The 17,980-nt window shown below is 43.7% G+C and overlaps 1 protein-coding gene across 1 annotated transcript; it reads left to right on the forward strand.

The window, feature by feature from the left end:
• On the forward strand, positions 1–15,375 carry SLC2A10 (solute carrier family 2 member 10). Its single transcript, XM_044661100.1, has 5 exons — positions 1–124; positions 5,211–6,572; positions 9,720–9,842; positions 13,285–13,420; positions 15,198–15,375. The coding sequence occupies exons 1-5, from the start codon at positions 121–123 to the stop codon at positions 15,292–15,294; spliced, it is 1,722 nt and encodes a 573-aa protein (XP_044517035.1). The 5' UTR covers positions 1–120; the 3' UTR covers positions 15,295–15,375.
• The last annotated feature ends 2,605 nt before the right edge of the window (positions 15,376–17,980 follow it).

The raw sequence follows: 17,980 nt of genomic DNA on the forward strand, positions 1-17,980 counted from the left end.
TGGAGGAGGTCCGCGGAAAGTTTACTGTGCGGCGGCAGGGCCGCCCCTAGGGATGCGCTCCGCTCTCTCCACTTTCCCCGACCGAGTCGGGTCTCCCTGCGCGTCCGAGCCCGGCTAGCCATGGGTAAGTAAGAGGCGGCCCTCGGGGCGAGAGGCACCACCACTCTTCTCTCTTCTGGGCTTTTGCCAACTCCTGGGAATCCTCATCAAGCCGTGCCCCCAATTCCCAGCCCTCCTCCCAAACTGTGCGCTCCAGGGCCCTCCTCTCCTGCTTCCCTCCTTTCCCTTTTGGGCTCCACCCCCTTCCCTTTCTCCCTATTTTCCTTTCCCCGCTTCCCATCCACTCACTTCCTCCTCCGCCCCAGCTCCCACCCCTGGAGATAAGCCCTGGCTTTCCAAGTGTCCGATTTTGTCCTAGTCGTAGCACATGAAGGTTTACAGAAGTACTCTTCTCCAAACAACTCTGAGAGGTAGTTACCCTAAATACTCCGTTTGGCCTGGGATTTCCTGGATGTGAACGTTCCCCCGCCCCACTGACCGGCCTTTAAAACGCTCAGACTCTAGTCCACATTCTCCCCAAACCTCCCCAAGGAGGGGCCTCCCCAAACCACTTAAGAATCCCCATCTCATCCTCTTCTCTCTCTCTCTGTCCCTCTCTCCATTCCAAACCATAGTTTCCCTGTAAGGGAATTTCCCCGACTTTCTGCCTGGAACCGGTCTTCTGGACCCCAAGGCAGCCCCCTGACCTCCACAACTCCCTCATCTTCATTGCAAAGATGGGGAAGCAGACCTCCAAGGGGAGGTGATGATGTGACTCCAGAGTCCCACAGGGAGAGCCGCGGTCTGAACCCAGGTTCCTCCTGCCTCGGGTCCAGGGCTCTTTCCCTTACACCACTTTAGGACCAGGGGACTCAGAGTTCATCTGATCCAAATTCCTTATTCCTTTTTAAAATTTTCTTTTTATTTTTTGAGACCAGAGCACGCCAGACTTACAGCAGACACCCAGTCAGCTTTAGTTCTTTTGCAGCTAAACCATAGCTTGGAACTCCCCAACTCAAGAGATCTACCCACCTCAGCCTCTCCAGGAGCAAAGATGAAAAGTTTGGGTGTTCCTCTAGCTTCTCATATGCTCAAGAAGAGAAATGAAGGTTTAGAGAAGTTAGGAGGTCACCGATTGGAAGTAGCAGAAGCCTGGATTTCGAATCAGAGAATGTGGAGTATCTGGGTTTTTGGGGTGGCCAGTGTGGTCGGTCTAGCCCTGAACTCTCCAAAGGCAAAGCTGCCGGTGCTGTAGTCATAGCTGGTAGCTTGGAATAGCTGCTTCTCAACAGGTAAAGGGCTTTCCCAGGGCCATTCTTTGCTCCTTTAGTCATGTATCCCTTCTCAGAAAGAGAGTGGTTATTTCTCTTGGTGGCTAGAACTCTGGACTTGTAAAGGAGACCCGAGTGAGAATCATATCTCAGATACTTATTAGTTTTGAGACCCTGAGCAAAATTGCCTCATCTCTCTCAGGCTCAATTTTCTCATACAATGGGGATATTTGCTTCTATCCCACAGACTTGCGGTGAAATCATGTCTATAAAGTACTTTGTAGTACAGTTTGGGCCACCAGCAGAGAGCAAGAAAGGCCTGCTTGGGAGATCACAGGACTTCCCTGTAGTGAGTTTTCTGTATTTACAGTCAACATTATGTTGACTTATTCTTTCCCTTTGGCCCAAAGAGCCAGGAAGTTGGATACTTTGTGCTCTCACTTTAGCCATTCGTGACCAGGAAAAAGAATAAGAAAATGTCTAAGCTGGAGGGGATTCGGAAACATAGAATATGAGAGCCAGAAACATAGAACATTCGATGCCCAAGCTGGAAGGACCTTAGAACATGGAATAGGAGAGCCAAAAGGGACCTGCTCACATGGAATGCTGGAGCTAGGGCTTGGGAATATAGCCTGTTAGCACTAGAGAGGAATTAGAACACAAGCTTATCGTTTATGAGCTAGAACATTAAAACATAGAATGTCAGATCTCTGTTTGAATAGATGATGCAAGAGCTGGAATTCAACACTGTGGTACAATCAAACATAACAGACTTCTCTACTAGCAGCCATGCAAGAATCTAGAGCAAGGCTGAGGGACTTATGAGAAAACTAGCCACATTCAGAGGAAGAACTGTGGGAAGAGAAACACAGAAGAAAAACAACTGCTTGAACACATGGGCAGATGGGGATATTATTGGGGATGTAGACACTAAACGATAACTCTAGTCCAACTATCAATAATATGGAATTAGGCCTTGATCGATGATACATGTAAAACCCAGTGGAATTGTGCGTTGGCTGGGGGAGGGTTGGGGGAGAGGGAGAGAACATGAAACATGTAACTATGGGAAAATATCCAAAATTTAAAAAAAAAGAAAAAAAGGAGCTGGAATTCAACTCCATTCAAAAGCTCTAATATGTTTACAAGGTCCCAGGTACCCTGCTGGATGGTAGACAGACAAAGACAAAAATAAACTAGCCCTTGCCCTCTGGGAGGGGATAGATAATGATGAAAGTGGTTACAGATATACCCAAATAAATAGTAGGAGAAGGGAAATTGACTGGAGTTCATGGAGGAGGTGCCCAAGCACAGTCTTGAAGAGACGCCTTCATTTTGAGACCAGGGATAAGGAAGGAGAGTACTGCAGGCAGAGGAAATAGCTTGCATGAATGCCTTCAGGGGGAAGTTGGCAGATTGAATTTGGGAAGCAGCTAGCAGTTCTGTTTAACTGGAATGTAGAGGTCAGAAAGGAGAGTAGTATGAAATGAGACTGGAAATGTAGGGGAGAGAGAGAAGGAGATGGAGAAACTAAGAGTGAGGGAGGCAGAGGAGTTATTTAAGGGTCAGGACTTTGGGAAATTATTTTGGTTGTTGTGTAGGTTAGAAAGTTTGGAGAAAGTAGAGACTGGAAGCAGAGAAACCTTTTAGGAGGTGATTGCAATAATCTGAGCAAGAGGTGATGAAGTCCTGAAGGATGGTGACGGGTGAGAGAGAGAGACAGACAGACAGAGACAGAGAGACAGAGGGAGGGAGGGACAGAGAGAGTTTGTGTGTGTGTGTGTGTGTGTGTGTGTGTGTGTGTGTGTGACCCTTCTGCACATGGAGAGACATGTTCTTCCTCAACTGAGGACTAAGGAAGAAGGACCAGTGATTTTAAAAATGTAGTAAACCTTTGATCATAACTGTTAGATTCCTGTTATTAGAAAGGTGACACACCATGAGAAAGAAGAAAATGGCAAGTAAATATATGCATTTACTTTTTAAAAACCAGTGATTTATTAAAAGAATAGCAACCTTTTAAGATTTGCAAAGCATGTTACATATGTTATATCATTTGATCCTCACAATAAACTCGTGATGTAGGTGTTATTATCCCCATTTTACAGATGAGGACATAAGCAAATGGAGTTTAAGTGACTCATCTAGGGTCACACAGCTAGTAAGAGTCCAAGGCTGTATTTGAGCTCAGGTCTTCCTGACTCTAGGTTTGGGGTTTTCTACCTAGTTGTCTAATAGGAGAACAAATATAATCTCCAAGCCTATCACTATGCCACTTAGGTCACAAGGAATGGTCTGAACTCAGCCTGTGGGTTTTAATTTTTCAATTTTCCATTTGTATGACTTTGGGAAAGTCTTTTTTTCTTTCTAGACCTTATTTTCCTTGATTATAAAAATCTTGGTGCAGCCTCAATGATGTCAACTACAGTATTCATTCACTATGTCTACAGCTTTGGGCAGTGAACACTGATAAAGAGAGTGATCACTTCAGGACTTCAGGAGATCCTCTTTCATGAGAGATAGGTTCAGTTAAGTTCTTATTGGTCAATTGTTTCAGTCCCATCTGATTTTTTGTGACCCCATTTGAGGTTTTCTTGGCAAAGATTCTGGAGTGGTTTGCCATTTCATTCTCCAGTTCATTGTACAGATACAGAAGTTGAGGCAGAGTGAAGTGACTTGCCCAGGGACACACAACTAGTAAGAGCCTTAGGTCAGATTTAACCTGAAGTCTTCCTGATTCCAAGCCAGGTACTCAATCTATCCACTGCACCATCTACCTGCTTTAGTTATATTAAGCTTACTCTATTTACTGAGGTAGAAAAAGGCACATTTTAGCAAGATTCTCAACAAACTTCAGGCAGAAGTGATTGAATTATTTATATCAGTTAACCAAAAATTCTAGTATACAGAAGTGCCCATTCCATGAGAATTCTGATTCATGAAGTTTGAGCTCTCCATGAACTATAAAATCAGGAGCTTCATTAAGAAATATCACCTCTGGAATATTATTGTGCTGAAAGGAATAATGAACTGGAGGAATCCTATTTGAATTGGAATGACCTCCAGGAATTGATGCAGAGTGAAAGGAGAAGAACCAGGAGAACATTGTACACAGAGACGGATACACTGTGGTACAATAGAATGTAATGGACTTCTGTACTAGCAGCAATGCAATGACCCAGGAAAGTTCTGAGGGACTTATGAAAAAGAAAACTATCCACATCCAGAGAAAGAAGTGTGGGAGCAGAAACACAAAAGAAAAACAACTGCTTGATCACATGGGCTGATGGGGATATGATTGGGAATGTAGACTCTAAAAGATCACCCTAGTACAAATATTAATAATATGGAAATAAGGCTTGATCAATGACACATGTAAAACCCAGTGGAATTGTTTTACATGTGTCATTGATCAAGACAAGTGGAATTGTGTGTTGGCTATGGGGGGGTGGAGGGGAGGAAGGAAGGGAAAGAACATGATTCATGTAACCATGGAGAAATATTCTAAATTAATTAATTAAATAAACTTAAAGAAAGAAAGAAATATCACCTCCAGGGTAGCTAGGTAACTCAGTGGATGAGCTTCAGGCCTGGAGCACCTGAGTTCAAATGTGACTTCACATACCTCCCAGTTGTGTGACTTGGGGCATCTCACTTAACTCCAATTGCCTACCCTTTGCCCTTCAGGCTTAGACTTGTTACAAAGAAAGGAAGGAAAGGGAGAGGGAAAGAAAGGGAGAGGGAAGGAAGGGAGGAAGGAAAGGGAGAAGGAAGGAAGGAGGGAAGGAGGAAAGGAAAGAGAGAGGGAAGGAAGGCAGCTAGTCAATCTGTTTCCCTTGCTTAGGCCATGAGAGACTGAAGCAGCTCTAGGAACTCATGGTTTTCTTCTTTGCTTTTTAGAACTGTGCTCTCCAGTCCTGTTGTTGTGTGCCTCGGTCTCCTTGCTGGGAGGACTGACTTTTGGCTATGAGCTGGCCATTATCTCTGGAGCACTGCTGCAGTTGCAATTAGACTTTGGGCTCAGCTGCTTTGAGCAGGAAGCTCTGGTGGGGACCCTGCTTCTTGGGGCTCTCCTGGCCTCCTTAGTTGGAGGGTTCCTCATTGACCAGTATGGGAGAAAGAAAGCCATCTTATTTAGCAATGCCATACTGCTTGCTGGCAGTCTGAGCCTAAGCCTGGCAGGCTCACTGCCATGGCTGGCCATGGGCCGAGGCATGGTGGGCTTTGCCATCTCTCTGTCCTCTATGGCCTGCTGCATCTACGTCTCAGAACTGGTGGGACCTCGGCATCGAGGCGTGCTTGTGTCCCTGTATGAAGTGGGCATCACCGTGGGTATCCTCCTCTCCTATGCTCTCAACTATGCACTTACTGACACAGCGCAGGGCTGGCGGCACATGTTTGGCTGGGCAGCTGCCCCAGCCCTCATGCAGTCCCTTAGCCTCATGTTTCTCCCAGCAAGCCTGTTTCCACAATTCAAGGCTAAATCAGACACCCAAAAAGGCCTCATTCCGCTCCAGGGCCCTGAGGAAGCAGAAGAAGCCGCATCCAGTTCCAGCAGGAAGAAACGGTATTCTTTCTTGAGCCTCTTTAGGGCCAAGGCCAACATGCGGAGTCGGACAGCCGTGGGTCTGGGCCTTGTGCTCTTCCAACAGCTCACTGGCCAACCCAATGTGCTCTGCTATGCATCCACCATTTTCCATTCTGTGGGTTTTCGAGGGGGCTCTTCAGCTACCCTGGCTTCTGTGGGACTCGGAGGGGTGAAAGTGGCTGCTACCTTGGTGGCTATGGGACTGGTGGACCGTGCTGGGAGGAGAGTGCTACTGATGGCTGGCTGCGCCGTCATGGCCATCTCAGTCAGTGGCATTGGACTAGTTGGCTTTACTGTGTCAATGGACCCTACTCAGGGCTGCCACATGCCTGCTGAGCCATCCAACACAACCTCTGCCTCCAGGTTTCCTGCTTTCCAGGCAGACCCCAGCCTACCCCCTCTCCAAGGGGCCAGTGTGAACCAAGGAAGCTCAGACTATCCCAACACAGGACTAACTTCCCTGAAGATGGACACATCTGGTGCCAGAGCCAAAGGGACAGTTGCTAATTCCTCAGGAGTTCAGGGAGCTGTTCCTCTAGCTCATGACTCACTGGCACATGGCATCAGTAACCTGGTTACCAACTCCTGGACCAGCAGGCACAGGGTCTTAAACTGGATTGCTTTACTCTGCATGATGGCATTCGTGAGTGCCTTTTCTTTTGGATTTGGACCAGGTAAAGTATAAGCAACCAGATCTTCCTTTAGCTATACTCCTAGCCTCAGGGAAACCTCAGGACCCATCCTAGTATTTAGTGGTGACTGAAATGAGCTTCATGTAGAAGTAGAGTGGGTGACCTCTCATCTGTCATGCTTGCAGAAGCACCCCCAATTTTCTCCTTTTGGGAAATCTTTCCCCAGCATCAGACATTGTGAAATTCCACTCATCATTTCTTTGGCTAAGTAAAGCATTTAGTCCCTAAGTCTTTTTTTTTCCTTTGGAAAGATTTGAAAGTGGAATGAAGAAAGTACTAAATGACTTGGAATCAAGAAACCTGGGTCTGAATCCTGGCTGCGGTGCAAGTCACTTCCTTCCTTTGTAAAATGGGCATAAAAGGACTTACACTACCCACATAATTGCAAATGAGATAATATATGTAAATCACTTTGCAAAACTTAAAGCACTATAAAAATGTTAGCTATTATCATCGTCATCATCACCACTAAACTCACAGGATTGTGAGGACAATGTTTTTTTTATAAACCAGAAAGTCCAATAGAAATGTGAGTTATTATTAGTCAATATTAATATATTAAAATGTGAGCTATTAATCAGGTAATAACAGTATCAGCCACCCCTTACTTTTATATAATGCCATACTTACAATAGCTTATCTTCACAACTTTGTGAGATGGTACAAATATTACTATACCCATTTTGGAGAAACAGAAATTGAATCTTAGAAAGGTAGAGTGACTTGACCATACTTTCATGTAATCAAGTGACAGACCTGGGGATCTGAACCCGGGCTCTTGTCTCCGAATCTATAACTCCTTTTTTTTTTTTTTAAACCCTTACCTTCTGTCTTAGAATCAATATTGTGGATTGGTTCCAAGGCAGAAGAGTAGTAAGAGCTAGGCATTGGGGGTCAAGTGACTTGCCCAGGGTCACACAGCCAGGAAGTGTCCGAGGCTAGATTTGAACCTAAGACCTCCTGTCTCTAGCCCTGGCTCTCAATCCACTTAGCCACCCAACCTCCCCCAATCTATAACTTTTTTCACCAATTTGTGATGCCTTCTAGGGGGATCTGGGTAGCATGTGAACACTGAATGCTTAGACCAGGAGATACTACAAATGTCCCCCAAAAGGATCATGCATTTAGAGCTAGGAGATACCATAGAGGCTGTCCAATCCAACCTCTTCATTTTCCAAATGAGGAACTTAGGCCAAGAGATTAAATGGTCACTTGGGTAGTAAGTTAAAGAGGTGGGATTTTTAAAAATATATTTTTATTCTGTACTTAACATAAAAAAATTTAAGTAGGCATTTCCATACACATAATAGAACAGAAAAGGGAGATTACATGTGAAACTATAGAGCTCTATTATGCATAGTTGGCTCTCTCTTCCTTTTGAATATAGAACCATATTAACCTCTAGTTTTTGAAGATGAGTCTGCTTCTTTATTCATCTTTTTTTTCTTGTCATGAAAGTAGGACTTGAACCCAAGGCTTCTGACTCCAGCTCTCACACATTTTCTGCCATACCATACTACCTCAGTCCTGGGTTAGTTATTAGGGCACTGCAAAGCTTCATCTAGGAAGTAGCTATACTATTAGATAGGGGCACTAAATATGGCATCAGGAGAGGACTGGGTTTTGATCCCACCTCTGGCAGCTATTTACTGTGTAATCTTGAGCAAATCTGTTTTCTAGGCTATAAGGAAAATACCTGGTTAGTAGGAAGACTTCACATGAACTAGGAGAAAGAGTATATTACTGGGAGTCAGGAAAACTGGTTTCTGGAACCCCTTATATGCCTCTAACTTGGCATGTCACCTTGGGCAAGTCATCCTTCTGAGCCTCAGTTTCCCCATCTTACAGATGAGGGGAAGAGACTTCTAAAATCCATTCGAGCTCTGACATTTTGTGTTCTATTGTTCTAAGATCTTTTTAACAGCTAGAATATCCCATGTTCTATATTCTAAGAGCCCTTCCAGCTTCCATGTTCTGTGTCCTATGTTCTAAAGGCCCATTTAGCTCTAATGTTCTATGTTCTGTGTTCAATTTCTAAGGACTTTTTCAACTCTAATACTATATAGTCTATGTTCTAAGTATCCTCTATCTCTAGCATTCTGTGTCCTGTGTCTCCTTTCTAATTCTATTACTAAATGCTGTCCATTACAAATTTCTCCATGTTTTGACTATTCCTCCCCAGATCCTGTAGTATGAACCCTCTTTTATAGATGGAAATGCATGTTTGACCTAAGCATAGATCATAGATTTTGGACTGGGAAGGGCTTTAGACATCATTGGGTCTAACTTTAATTTTATAGGTAGAGAAAAATTAATCTTAGAGGGAAAGTGACTTGATTGGGGTCACAAAGTGAGTTCGTCATGAAATTGAGGCTTGAACCAAAGTCATTAGATGCCCAGATCAATGTAGAGAGCTTTACACAACAGAAAGCTAATAGCTAGCATTTATATAATGCTTATTATATGCCAGGCACTATGCTAAGTGCTTTACAAATATTATCTCATTTGATTCTCACTACAACCCTGGGAGGTGAGTGCATTTATTATCCTCATTTCATAGTTAAGGAATCTTGAGGTAAACAGGCTAAGTGACTTGTCCAAGTCATACAGCTATCAAGTGTCTGAAGCTAGATTTGAAATCAGTCCTTTTTGACTCCAAGCCCAATGCTTTATTCATTGTGATAACCTAGCTGCCCAAAGAAATGCCACAAATAATGAATTGTGGAATTTGATGCAGCAGGAGTGGTAGGCAAGGGGAGATATGAGGACTTGCCCTGTGTGCCCCAGATCACCCTGGGTAGGTAACTATGTACTTCATCTCTAGGTAAAAGTTGCCACAATGTTCTATTTTCCAGCTAGAAATTCCACCTAACTATATAGTTTTCTCCTCCCTTTCTTTCCTTCACCTTATGATCATGGTCCTTATCATCTATTAGGGTGGGTGATGGGTACTCTGAATTCTGATTCTAACCTTGTTGAGTGTGGGGCTGCCTTATCCTTTTCCCCCAGTCAAGGACTCTTTTTATCTACCACTTAGTTCAGGAGGGAATCAGTCCTGAATCTCATGTTCTGTTTAGTCTTTTAAGGTTGGCTTGATCTGTATCCTCTCCCGTCCCATTTGTCTCCTAGTCACTTGGCTGGTCCTCAGTGAAATCTATCCAGCTGAAATCCGAGGTCGGGCATTCGCCTTCTGCAACAGTTTTAACTGGGCTGCCAACTTGCTGATCAGCCTCTCTTTCCTGGATCTGATTGGTGAGCAATTGCCTTTAAGTCAAACCTCTCTTTAGCGACCTATAGTGGGCTGGCAAGCATAGGCTTTGTCCCTGTCAGGGAGTCTGGATATCAGGCATATTGGTGGGTGGGTGTTTGTCAACAGGTATTTGTCCATATTGTATGAAATGAGGGCTGGGGATAAAGGAATAAAATCCTACCTCCTCTGTGAAACCATCATTGAAAAAGTTTGGTATAGTGTTAGTTCAGTTCAGTTCAATTCAACAAATATTTATTAACTGGAATCAAGAGACCTAGACTCTAGTCCCAGCCTTGCATATTCTCCCTCATCTTCTCCACCTCCCGACTTCCCTGGCTTTCTTCAGGTCCCAGCTAAAATCCCACCTTCTATAGAAAGGCTTTCTGGGGCACCCTTAATTCCTGTGCTTTCCCTCTGTTGATTTTTCCCAATTTATCCTATATATAACATTTATACATAGTTGTTTGCATGTTGTCTCCTCCATTAGACTGGATTGTCTTTTGCCTGTATTTGCTACTCTAGTGCTTAGTTAGCTCAGTGCCTAGCACTTTTCCAAGTCCTTATAATTATAGTGTTTTCCCTCTAAGATTATCTCCAGTTTATCCTGTATGTATTTTTACATATTGGATATATTTTATATTATACTGTTGTAAATATAAAATTATATAATATATAATTATATATAAAATAGCAGAAATTATTTTAAATATTATGTGTATATATATATTTATACATAGTTGTTTGTATATAGTCTGCCTCATTAGATTTGTATGTAGTCTGCCCCATTAGATTATGAGCTCCTTAAGGGCAGGGACTGTCTTTTGTCTTTGTATCCCCAATGCTTAGTTACCAGTACCTTGTTGGCAAATCTTTTCCGAGTTTGAGTTCCCAGAGAGCAAATTCAAGCTCTCTGTGAGCCTGCCCCATTACTGAAGAGAGTTGAGGGAGAAAGCACTCACTTTGGGTGACTGGATAGAAAGATGGAGCATGTAAAATATGTCCTTGGGTGCTGGGAAGAGGGGGAACGGAGCAGCTCCCCAAGTGCCGACTCTGCACATGTGCCATGTCTTCACCAACGCTGGTCTAGCACATAATAGAAACTTGATAAATGTTTATCAGCTAATCTACTGCAACAGATTCGCTGTGTGACCTTATGTAGGTCACTTAGAACCATAGACTGGAGTAGATCTTAAAAATCTTCATGATTTTGAGTCAGAGAACCTGTGTTTGGATTCTGTCTTTATTGCCTGCTATTTATGTGACTCTGGGCTAATCCCTTCATTCCTCTTAGCCTCAGTTTCTTCAATTGTAAAATAAGGGAATGAACTAGATCTAGCCCAAAAGCTGCGATTCTTTAATGACCCTGGACTAGGTCTAAGTACCTGTTGCTATTTTACCTAGGAAGAAACTGAGATTCAGAGTCCTTAAGTGGACATTCTAAGGTCATATAACAGCTTGGTGTGAGGGAGGGAACACTGGATTTGGAGTCAGAACAACTTGGTTCAAATCCAAACTCTGTTACCCTTGTAATCCTCTGACTTCCAGTCTGGCTCTGTTTGTCCAAGAGAGAACTTCCTGTCCCCCTGTTAACCCACCATCTGGGGTGCCAAACTCTTATGGGGAAAAACAGGGGAGGTAACTTAAATATTATATGTGGGTTCAGAAGGGTGAGCAAGAGACAGGAATGGACAATAGGTGGGGACTTAACAAGTTAAGGAAACTGGGTTTAACTGTTAGGGGAAATGACTGTTGACAGAACTGACAGTTATGCTTAACTGTCACCCTGCTCCATCTAAACAAGGGATAAACTCAGAGTATATAATATATACACACACTATGGGAACTTCAAGGTACAAAGAAAACACACAGGGAAGCAGTTTAATTGTTTTTTTGAGAGGATAGGAGATGGGGTGAGGTAAAACTGTCTAACTGCCCAGTCAAAAGGGTAATCTCCTTAGCCAACCTAGCTTCTGCCAGGTTTGACAGCTTGGCTAAGGACCTGAGGAAGAGGGCTTGGATTTGGGTTCTCACAATTGATCCAGAGATGTCTTCAGAATACCAGGAACCAACTTCTCCACAGCCGATGATCCAAAGTAACCAGGTAGGGAAATATGCCTGCAAACTGTCCACCAGAACACAGGCCTCTTCCCTACTCAGAGTTGACTTGCAGGATGATGTCTTCAGCCTTTACAACCTTCACCACTCTCCAAGATCCCAGGTCAAATAGGGACTGCAGATTGCACTTCTGCTCCAACCCCTCACAAAACAGCAATGTCTGCTGCTTAGCTCTCTCCTCCCTACCCCCTGCATTCTATTCAGAATATCCATGACTTCCAGCACAGGCTTTCCCTAATATACTTGCAAAAATCTGCTTTTACACTTTTAAAGCCTATACCTATTATACCCTGGACATGCTATATAAGTTTTCAGAGCCTCATGGGAAATGAAGGGGTTGGACTAGATGATTCCAAGACCTGTTCTAACTTTTTTTTTTTTAAACCCTTACCTTCTTTCTTGGAATCAATACTGTGTATTGGCTCCAAGGCAGAAAAGTGGTAAGGGCTAGGCAGTGGGGGTTAAGTGACTTGCCCAGGGTCACATAGCTAAGAAGTGTCTAAGGCCAGATTTAAACCTAGGACCTCCCATCTCTAGGCCTGGCTCTTAATCCACTGAGCCACCCAGTTGCTAGCACCCCACTCCCCACCCCTCCAGCCATTCTAACTTAATTGCAGTCATCCTTAAGTGACAGAGCTGGGACTTGAACCCAGGTTCCCTGCTCTCTAGGCCAAGGCTCTTTCCATTTAAACTACCTTGTGTGTGTATATTTATATTTATGTATTATTATTTATATAGAAAATAAATGTGTGTATATATAATATATACTTTTTTATTTTTACATACATAGGACTCCCCCAATAAAATGCAAGCTCTTTATGAATAGGGATTGTTTCATTCCTTGTGTTTGTTGCCTCATTTCCTCACCTAGTACATGGCCTATATTATGCTTGTTGATTAAAAGGCAGGTGTAGCTTATTCTTCCCCTTCTGAGGCCATTGTTTCCTCCTATGATGGGGTGAAGAGGTTTCTAGATCTAGAGCAGCAAGAGTCCTCAGAAACTATCTAGTCCCCCCACCCACCCATTTTACAGATAAGGAACCTGAGGACTAGCTGGGTTAAGTGATTTGCCTAATATCACAGCAGTGGTGTCAGGGATAAGATTTGAATCTAAGTTCTCTGACTGTAGAACTAAGGCTTTTTCCACTTTATCACACTGTCTCCTTAAGGGAATTGGCCTTGGCAAACTCTGGAGACAGAATAAGAACCAGCTCCTGCTCTGTTTCTTCTTACAAGAACCAGACCACCATGCCTAGCACATGCTCCTCGACCTTACTTGTGACCTGTGACCACAAGCCATTACACACATCGTCCCTTTTGTCTCTTTAGGAGCCATTGGCTTGTCCTGGACCTTCCTGCTGTATGGGCTGATGGCTGTGGCTGGCCTCGGTTTCATTTATTTATTTGTCCCTGAAACCAAAGGCCAGTCCCTGGCAGAGATAGATCAGCAGTTCCAGAGAAGACGGTACGTGCCACCGGTGGGTGAGGGCCAGAGACTTAAAATCTCCACAAGTTGCCCGCCTGTTCCTGTGATGGAGCAAATAAAGCCCTGATAAAGGGCTTTTGGATTTTCTGGTCTGTATTCTGCCATCCCCCAAATACTGCTCATTTCTTGGAACCAGCTCACATCGTCCTCTTCGCTTCTCAGGTCCTCATGGCTTCATTTTTTTTTTTAAACCTTTACCTTCCATCTTGGAGTCAATACTATGTATTGGTTCCAAGGCAGAAAAGCAGTAAGGGCTAGGCAATGGGGGTTAAGTGACTTGCCCAGGGTCACACAGCTAGGAAGTGTCTGAGACCAGATTTGAACCCAGGACCTCCCATCTCTAGGCCTGGCTCTCATTCTACTGAGCTACCCAGCTGCCCCCAAGCTTCATTTTTTTTTTTAACCCAATTCCTAAGAATCACAAAATCTTGAGCCACAGAATCTTGGCGTCATAATGTTTGAGTTAAAAGGGATCGTAGTGGTCCTGTCATCCACTTCCCACCCCATGCAGGAATGTCCCCCCGCAGCATCCCTTCCAGAGCATCACCTAGCCTCTTCTGCAATGCTACCATCACCATGCAGCTCATTCTGTCATCTGTTAGCCTTTCTATAGTTACACAGCTCTAACAGTTGGCAAGTTTTTCCTTTAATTAAGAGAAGGAATGGTCATTCTTTTAGAGAGGGAGGCTGAAATCTGCCTCCTAAATTCCCTCCTTCCATTGATCGTGGTTCACTCTTGTCTTCCCATAGACTAAATCTAGTCCCAGACTTTTGAAGATAATGATTAAATCTACCCTGAGCTTTCTCTTCTGCGAGCCAAATATCCCTATTTCCTTTCTTATCCTCATGTGACATGGTTTTGACTCCCCCTCCCCATCCTGCTCCATCCAGAATGACATTCGAGGCCTAGTCCAGGGTTCAGGGCAAGGGACGGAGGCAGACCTTAAGAAGAGGAAGAGATGGGAGTCCCTGGATTTGTGAGTGTTGGGAGGGGATACCTGGGGTCTAAGGAAGCATTCTGGGCAAGCCAGCCTAGCTAGCTGGTCAGAGCTTAGGAGCCCAGGAGATGAGACTGAAGGGGTGGCAGCAGCAGGCCTGGAGAGCAGGGGCCGGTGCGGATGTCATGATCTGCTTTAGCCTAATAAAGACAATTAAGCTTAATCAAATTTTTAACAGGATAGTCATGTTATTAGGGTTGGTGAGAAGTCATCATGTGATTTGCATCAGAAAACCAATCTCCCTTGGCACAGCTGAGTGCCCAGGCCTCACACCCATTTATGGGCTGCTTTGGACTCTGAAGCCCAAGATAACCACATTAGATGGTTCCTAAATTCCTGTGAATCCCGTGGGTCCCTGGTGCTCCTACAGATGATCCATGGCTCCGTAGCCTCTAGGGATAGCCCTGGTTCAGCAGTCTCTAGGTGTGACCCTTACCTCTATATCCTCCTGGAGTATACCTCTGGGCTCCCCCTTTTCCCCCCTTATTTCTACCTTGAAAGCATTTCTTTTTTTTTTTAACTCTTACCTTCTGTCTTAGAATCAATACTGTGTATTGGTTCCAAGGCAGAAGAGTGGTAAGGGTGGGCAATGGGGGTTAAGTGACTTGCCCAGGGTCACACAGCTGGGAAGAGTCTGAGGTCAGATTTGAACCTAGGACCTCCCGTCTCTAGGCCCAGCTCTCAGTCCACTGAGTTACCCAACTGCCCCCCTTGAAAGCACTTCTGTTACTGTCTAATCATACACTTTGTCTTGACAGGTTCTGTCCGGGGAAAATGATCGGCAGCCATCTGGGCCAAGGACCCAGCTCAACCTGGGCTCGATACAGCCTGTTAGATATGTCTACTGCCTCCTGAGATGCTCTAGCTTCATGGAAGGAAAGAAGGAAGGAAAGGGAAAAGAGAGAGGGAGAGAAAAAGAGAGAGAGGGAGGGGGAGAGAGGGAGAGAGAGAGAAAAGGAGAAGAGAAGGAAGGAAGAAAAAGAGAGAGAGAGGGAGGGAGGGAGGAAGAGAGAAAGAAAAAAGAAGAGAAGAGAAGGAAGGAAGGAAAGGAGGGGAAGAAAGAAAGGAAGGAAGGGAAGGAGGGAGGGAGGGAGGGAGGGAGGAAAGACACAGATCTGAGGTCTCTAGTAGTTGGAGGCTATCTAGTCACCAAACATTTTCATCTTTCTCTGATAAAGAATCATTGCGCCCCATAATGGAAATGATTCAACTTCAAGGTCCTTAGTGCTCTCACGTGATAGGAGATAAAAGGCCAAGTTGTGGCCGATCATTTCCTCTCTTTATCCCAGAATGGAGATTCCCTCTCTTCTCGAGAAAAATCAAGAAATCCTGAACCTCTGGTCACCAGTTATAACTGATGACAGAGAACAAGCCTCAAGTGATGATCTTTGCCTTGGTTTTTTCACCCTTCTGGGTTTCTGTAAAAGAATGTTTAACATGTAAAATATAAGAATTAAAATCACAGAATTTACTGGCTCTCTTATTTAGTGTTCTGCAAGAGAGTTTCTTGCAGAACCTTTCTATGAGATCAGAGTAGCACCAACATGGTGTGGGTTGAGTATTGAATTGGGAAGGAGTCAGGAAGACCCGAGTTAAATCTTGCCTCAGACACTTACTAGTTATGTGTAGGAAAATCACTTAACTTCTGTCTGCCTTAGTTTCTTCATCTATAAAATGGGGATAATAATACCTCCCAAGATTGTGATAAAATGAGATAATTTTGCAAAGTAGTGTGCAAATCTCAAAATACTACATAAATAATAATTATTATATTATTATTATACCTCAGGACATGTGTTCTAATCCTAACTGAAATGCTGGCTTGTTGTATGACTTTGGACAAATCAACTACTATTTCTGAGCCTCAGTTTTCTCATCTGTAAAATGATGGGGTTAGATGAGCTATCCAAGATTCCTTCTAGCTCTTTATTCTATAATAGTATGAAATTCTTTATCTTTTCCCATCTTTTATGGGAATTTAATTTTTTTATTATTTTTATTTTAATGCTTAATTAAAATAATTGTAAAAAATTTAAATAATGGGTGAAGCTGTCATAGGCAAAGGTAGGATTAATTACCAGTGGGGTGGTTTAAAGGCTAAAGCGCTCTAAGAATTCATGGCTACTGAGCAGTCAGGGAAGGCCTCATGAAGGAGGTAGAGTTTAAACCTGGAAGGATGGCTATACAGTCTCTCTTCTGGATGAGCTTTAGCTTTAAGATACCAGAGTAAAAAGCAGTGACTTTGGAGTCCAAGCATCTGGGTTCTAGTCTTGCCTCTGTGTGACCTTGGAAAAATGACTCAACCTCCCCGAGCCTCAGTTTCTTTATTTGTAAAGTACAGGGGCTAGTTTAAAGGCACCTCTGAAGTCCCTTCCAACTCTGGTTCTGTGATCTCTGGGTAACACTAGCCAATTCTCCTCTCCCACACTTCCACCCTCCCACCACTCCCTAACCTTTCTATGGTTCCTCGAAATTGTTTAATCATTTGCAGACTCTTCATGACCTGATTTGGCATTTTCCTGGCAGAGATACTGGAGTGGTTTACCATTTCTTTCTTCAGTCCATTTTACAGATTAGGGCATGGAGACAGAGTTAAGTGACATTTCCAGGGTCATACAGGGTCTGGGGCTGGATCAGAACTCAAGTCTTGTTAACTCCAGGACCAGGCACTATCCACTGCGCCGCCTTGCTAGCCATCCATATCCCTACCCCACTCAAGGTGTCCCATTTCTTTTGACCTCTCTGGGAGTATTCGGCCCATCTGGGACTTCTCTTTGCCTCCTGGCTTCTCTAGTCTTTTTCAAGTCCAACCAAAGTTCCACCTTCCCTAAGAAACCTTACTCAGTTCCCTTAATTCCAGCGTCTTCCCCGTTAATTATTTGCTTAATCATTTATTATTAATTATTTGTTCATTGTTTTCATGTGCAGGTATCCCTTCCACCTGGCACCCACTCCATCTGGAAAATCCCAGTAGAGTTTTTTGGCCCTCCCTTTGTACCAGAAAAGAAATCTGAATGTTTTTCTTTTTCTCCTCTAGGGCATTTACAGTAACTTATTGTAAAATTTGGGTTAAGTGTTTGGTCTTAGGTTCTCTGAAGGCCAATGTTAATATTTCTGGCCTTTGTGTCATCTGCTGGCTTTTAGGTTCTTTTCATAAACTTTAACTTTTTACGTATTTTAACTTTTTAAAAAATTGTGTCTATTTATGGAATTAAAAGAAAAATACATTGGTATTATACTATTGTATACTACAACTTTTTTACTATTTTATAATATATTTTATGCATTTCTGAGTTTCTAAACTTTTTCTGTGCCATCTGCCTGCCTTCTTGTGACACTGCAGCTTCTGGAAAGCTCCTCAAATTTCCCATTTAATTTCTTATACTTGTCTGTGATATAGTGAACCCGTGAGGGGGAAGGTCCTGAGGTGGAAGGGATAGTCTTTGTTTTCTTGCTGTTTCCCCCCCATCAGAGTGCCAACTCTCTGGGGGCAGAGACAGCCTTTTGCCTCTCTTTGCATCTCCAGCACTTAGCACAACAC

The sequence above is a fragment of the Gracilinanus agilis genome, chromosome 2 (genome assembly GCF_016433145.1).
Source record: "Gracilinanus agilis isolate LMUSP501 chromosome 2, AgileGrace, whole genome shotgun sequence".
Taxonomy (NCBI): Eukaryota; Metazoa; Chordata; class Mammalia; order Didelphimorphia; family Didelphidae; genus Gracilinanus; species Gracilinanus agilis.

Excerpts from the sequence above, each read along its gene's own strand:
- SLC2A10 (XM_044661100.1), top strand. Across the intron at positions 6,573-9,719 it reads TTCTTTTGGATTTGGACCAG|TCACTTGGCTGGTCCTCAGT; the intron begins GTAAAGTATAAG and ends TTTGTCTCCTAG. Across the intron at positions 13,421-15,197 it reads CAGCAGTTCCAGAGAAGACG|GTTCTGTCCGGGGAAAATGA; the intron begins GTACGTGCCACC and ends TTGTCTTGACAG.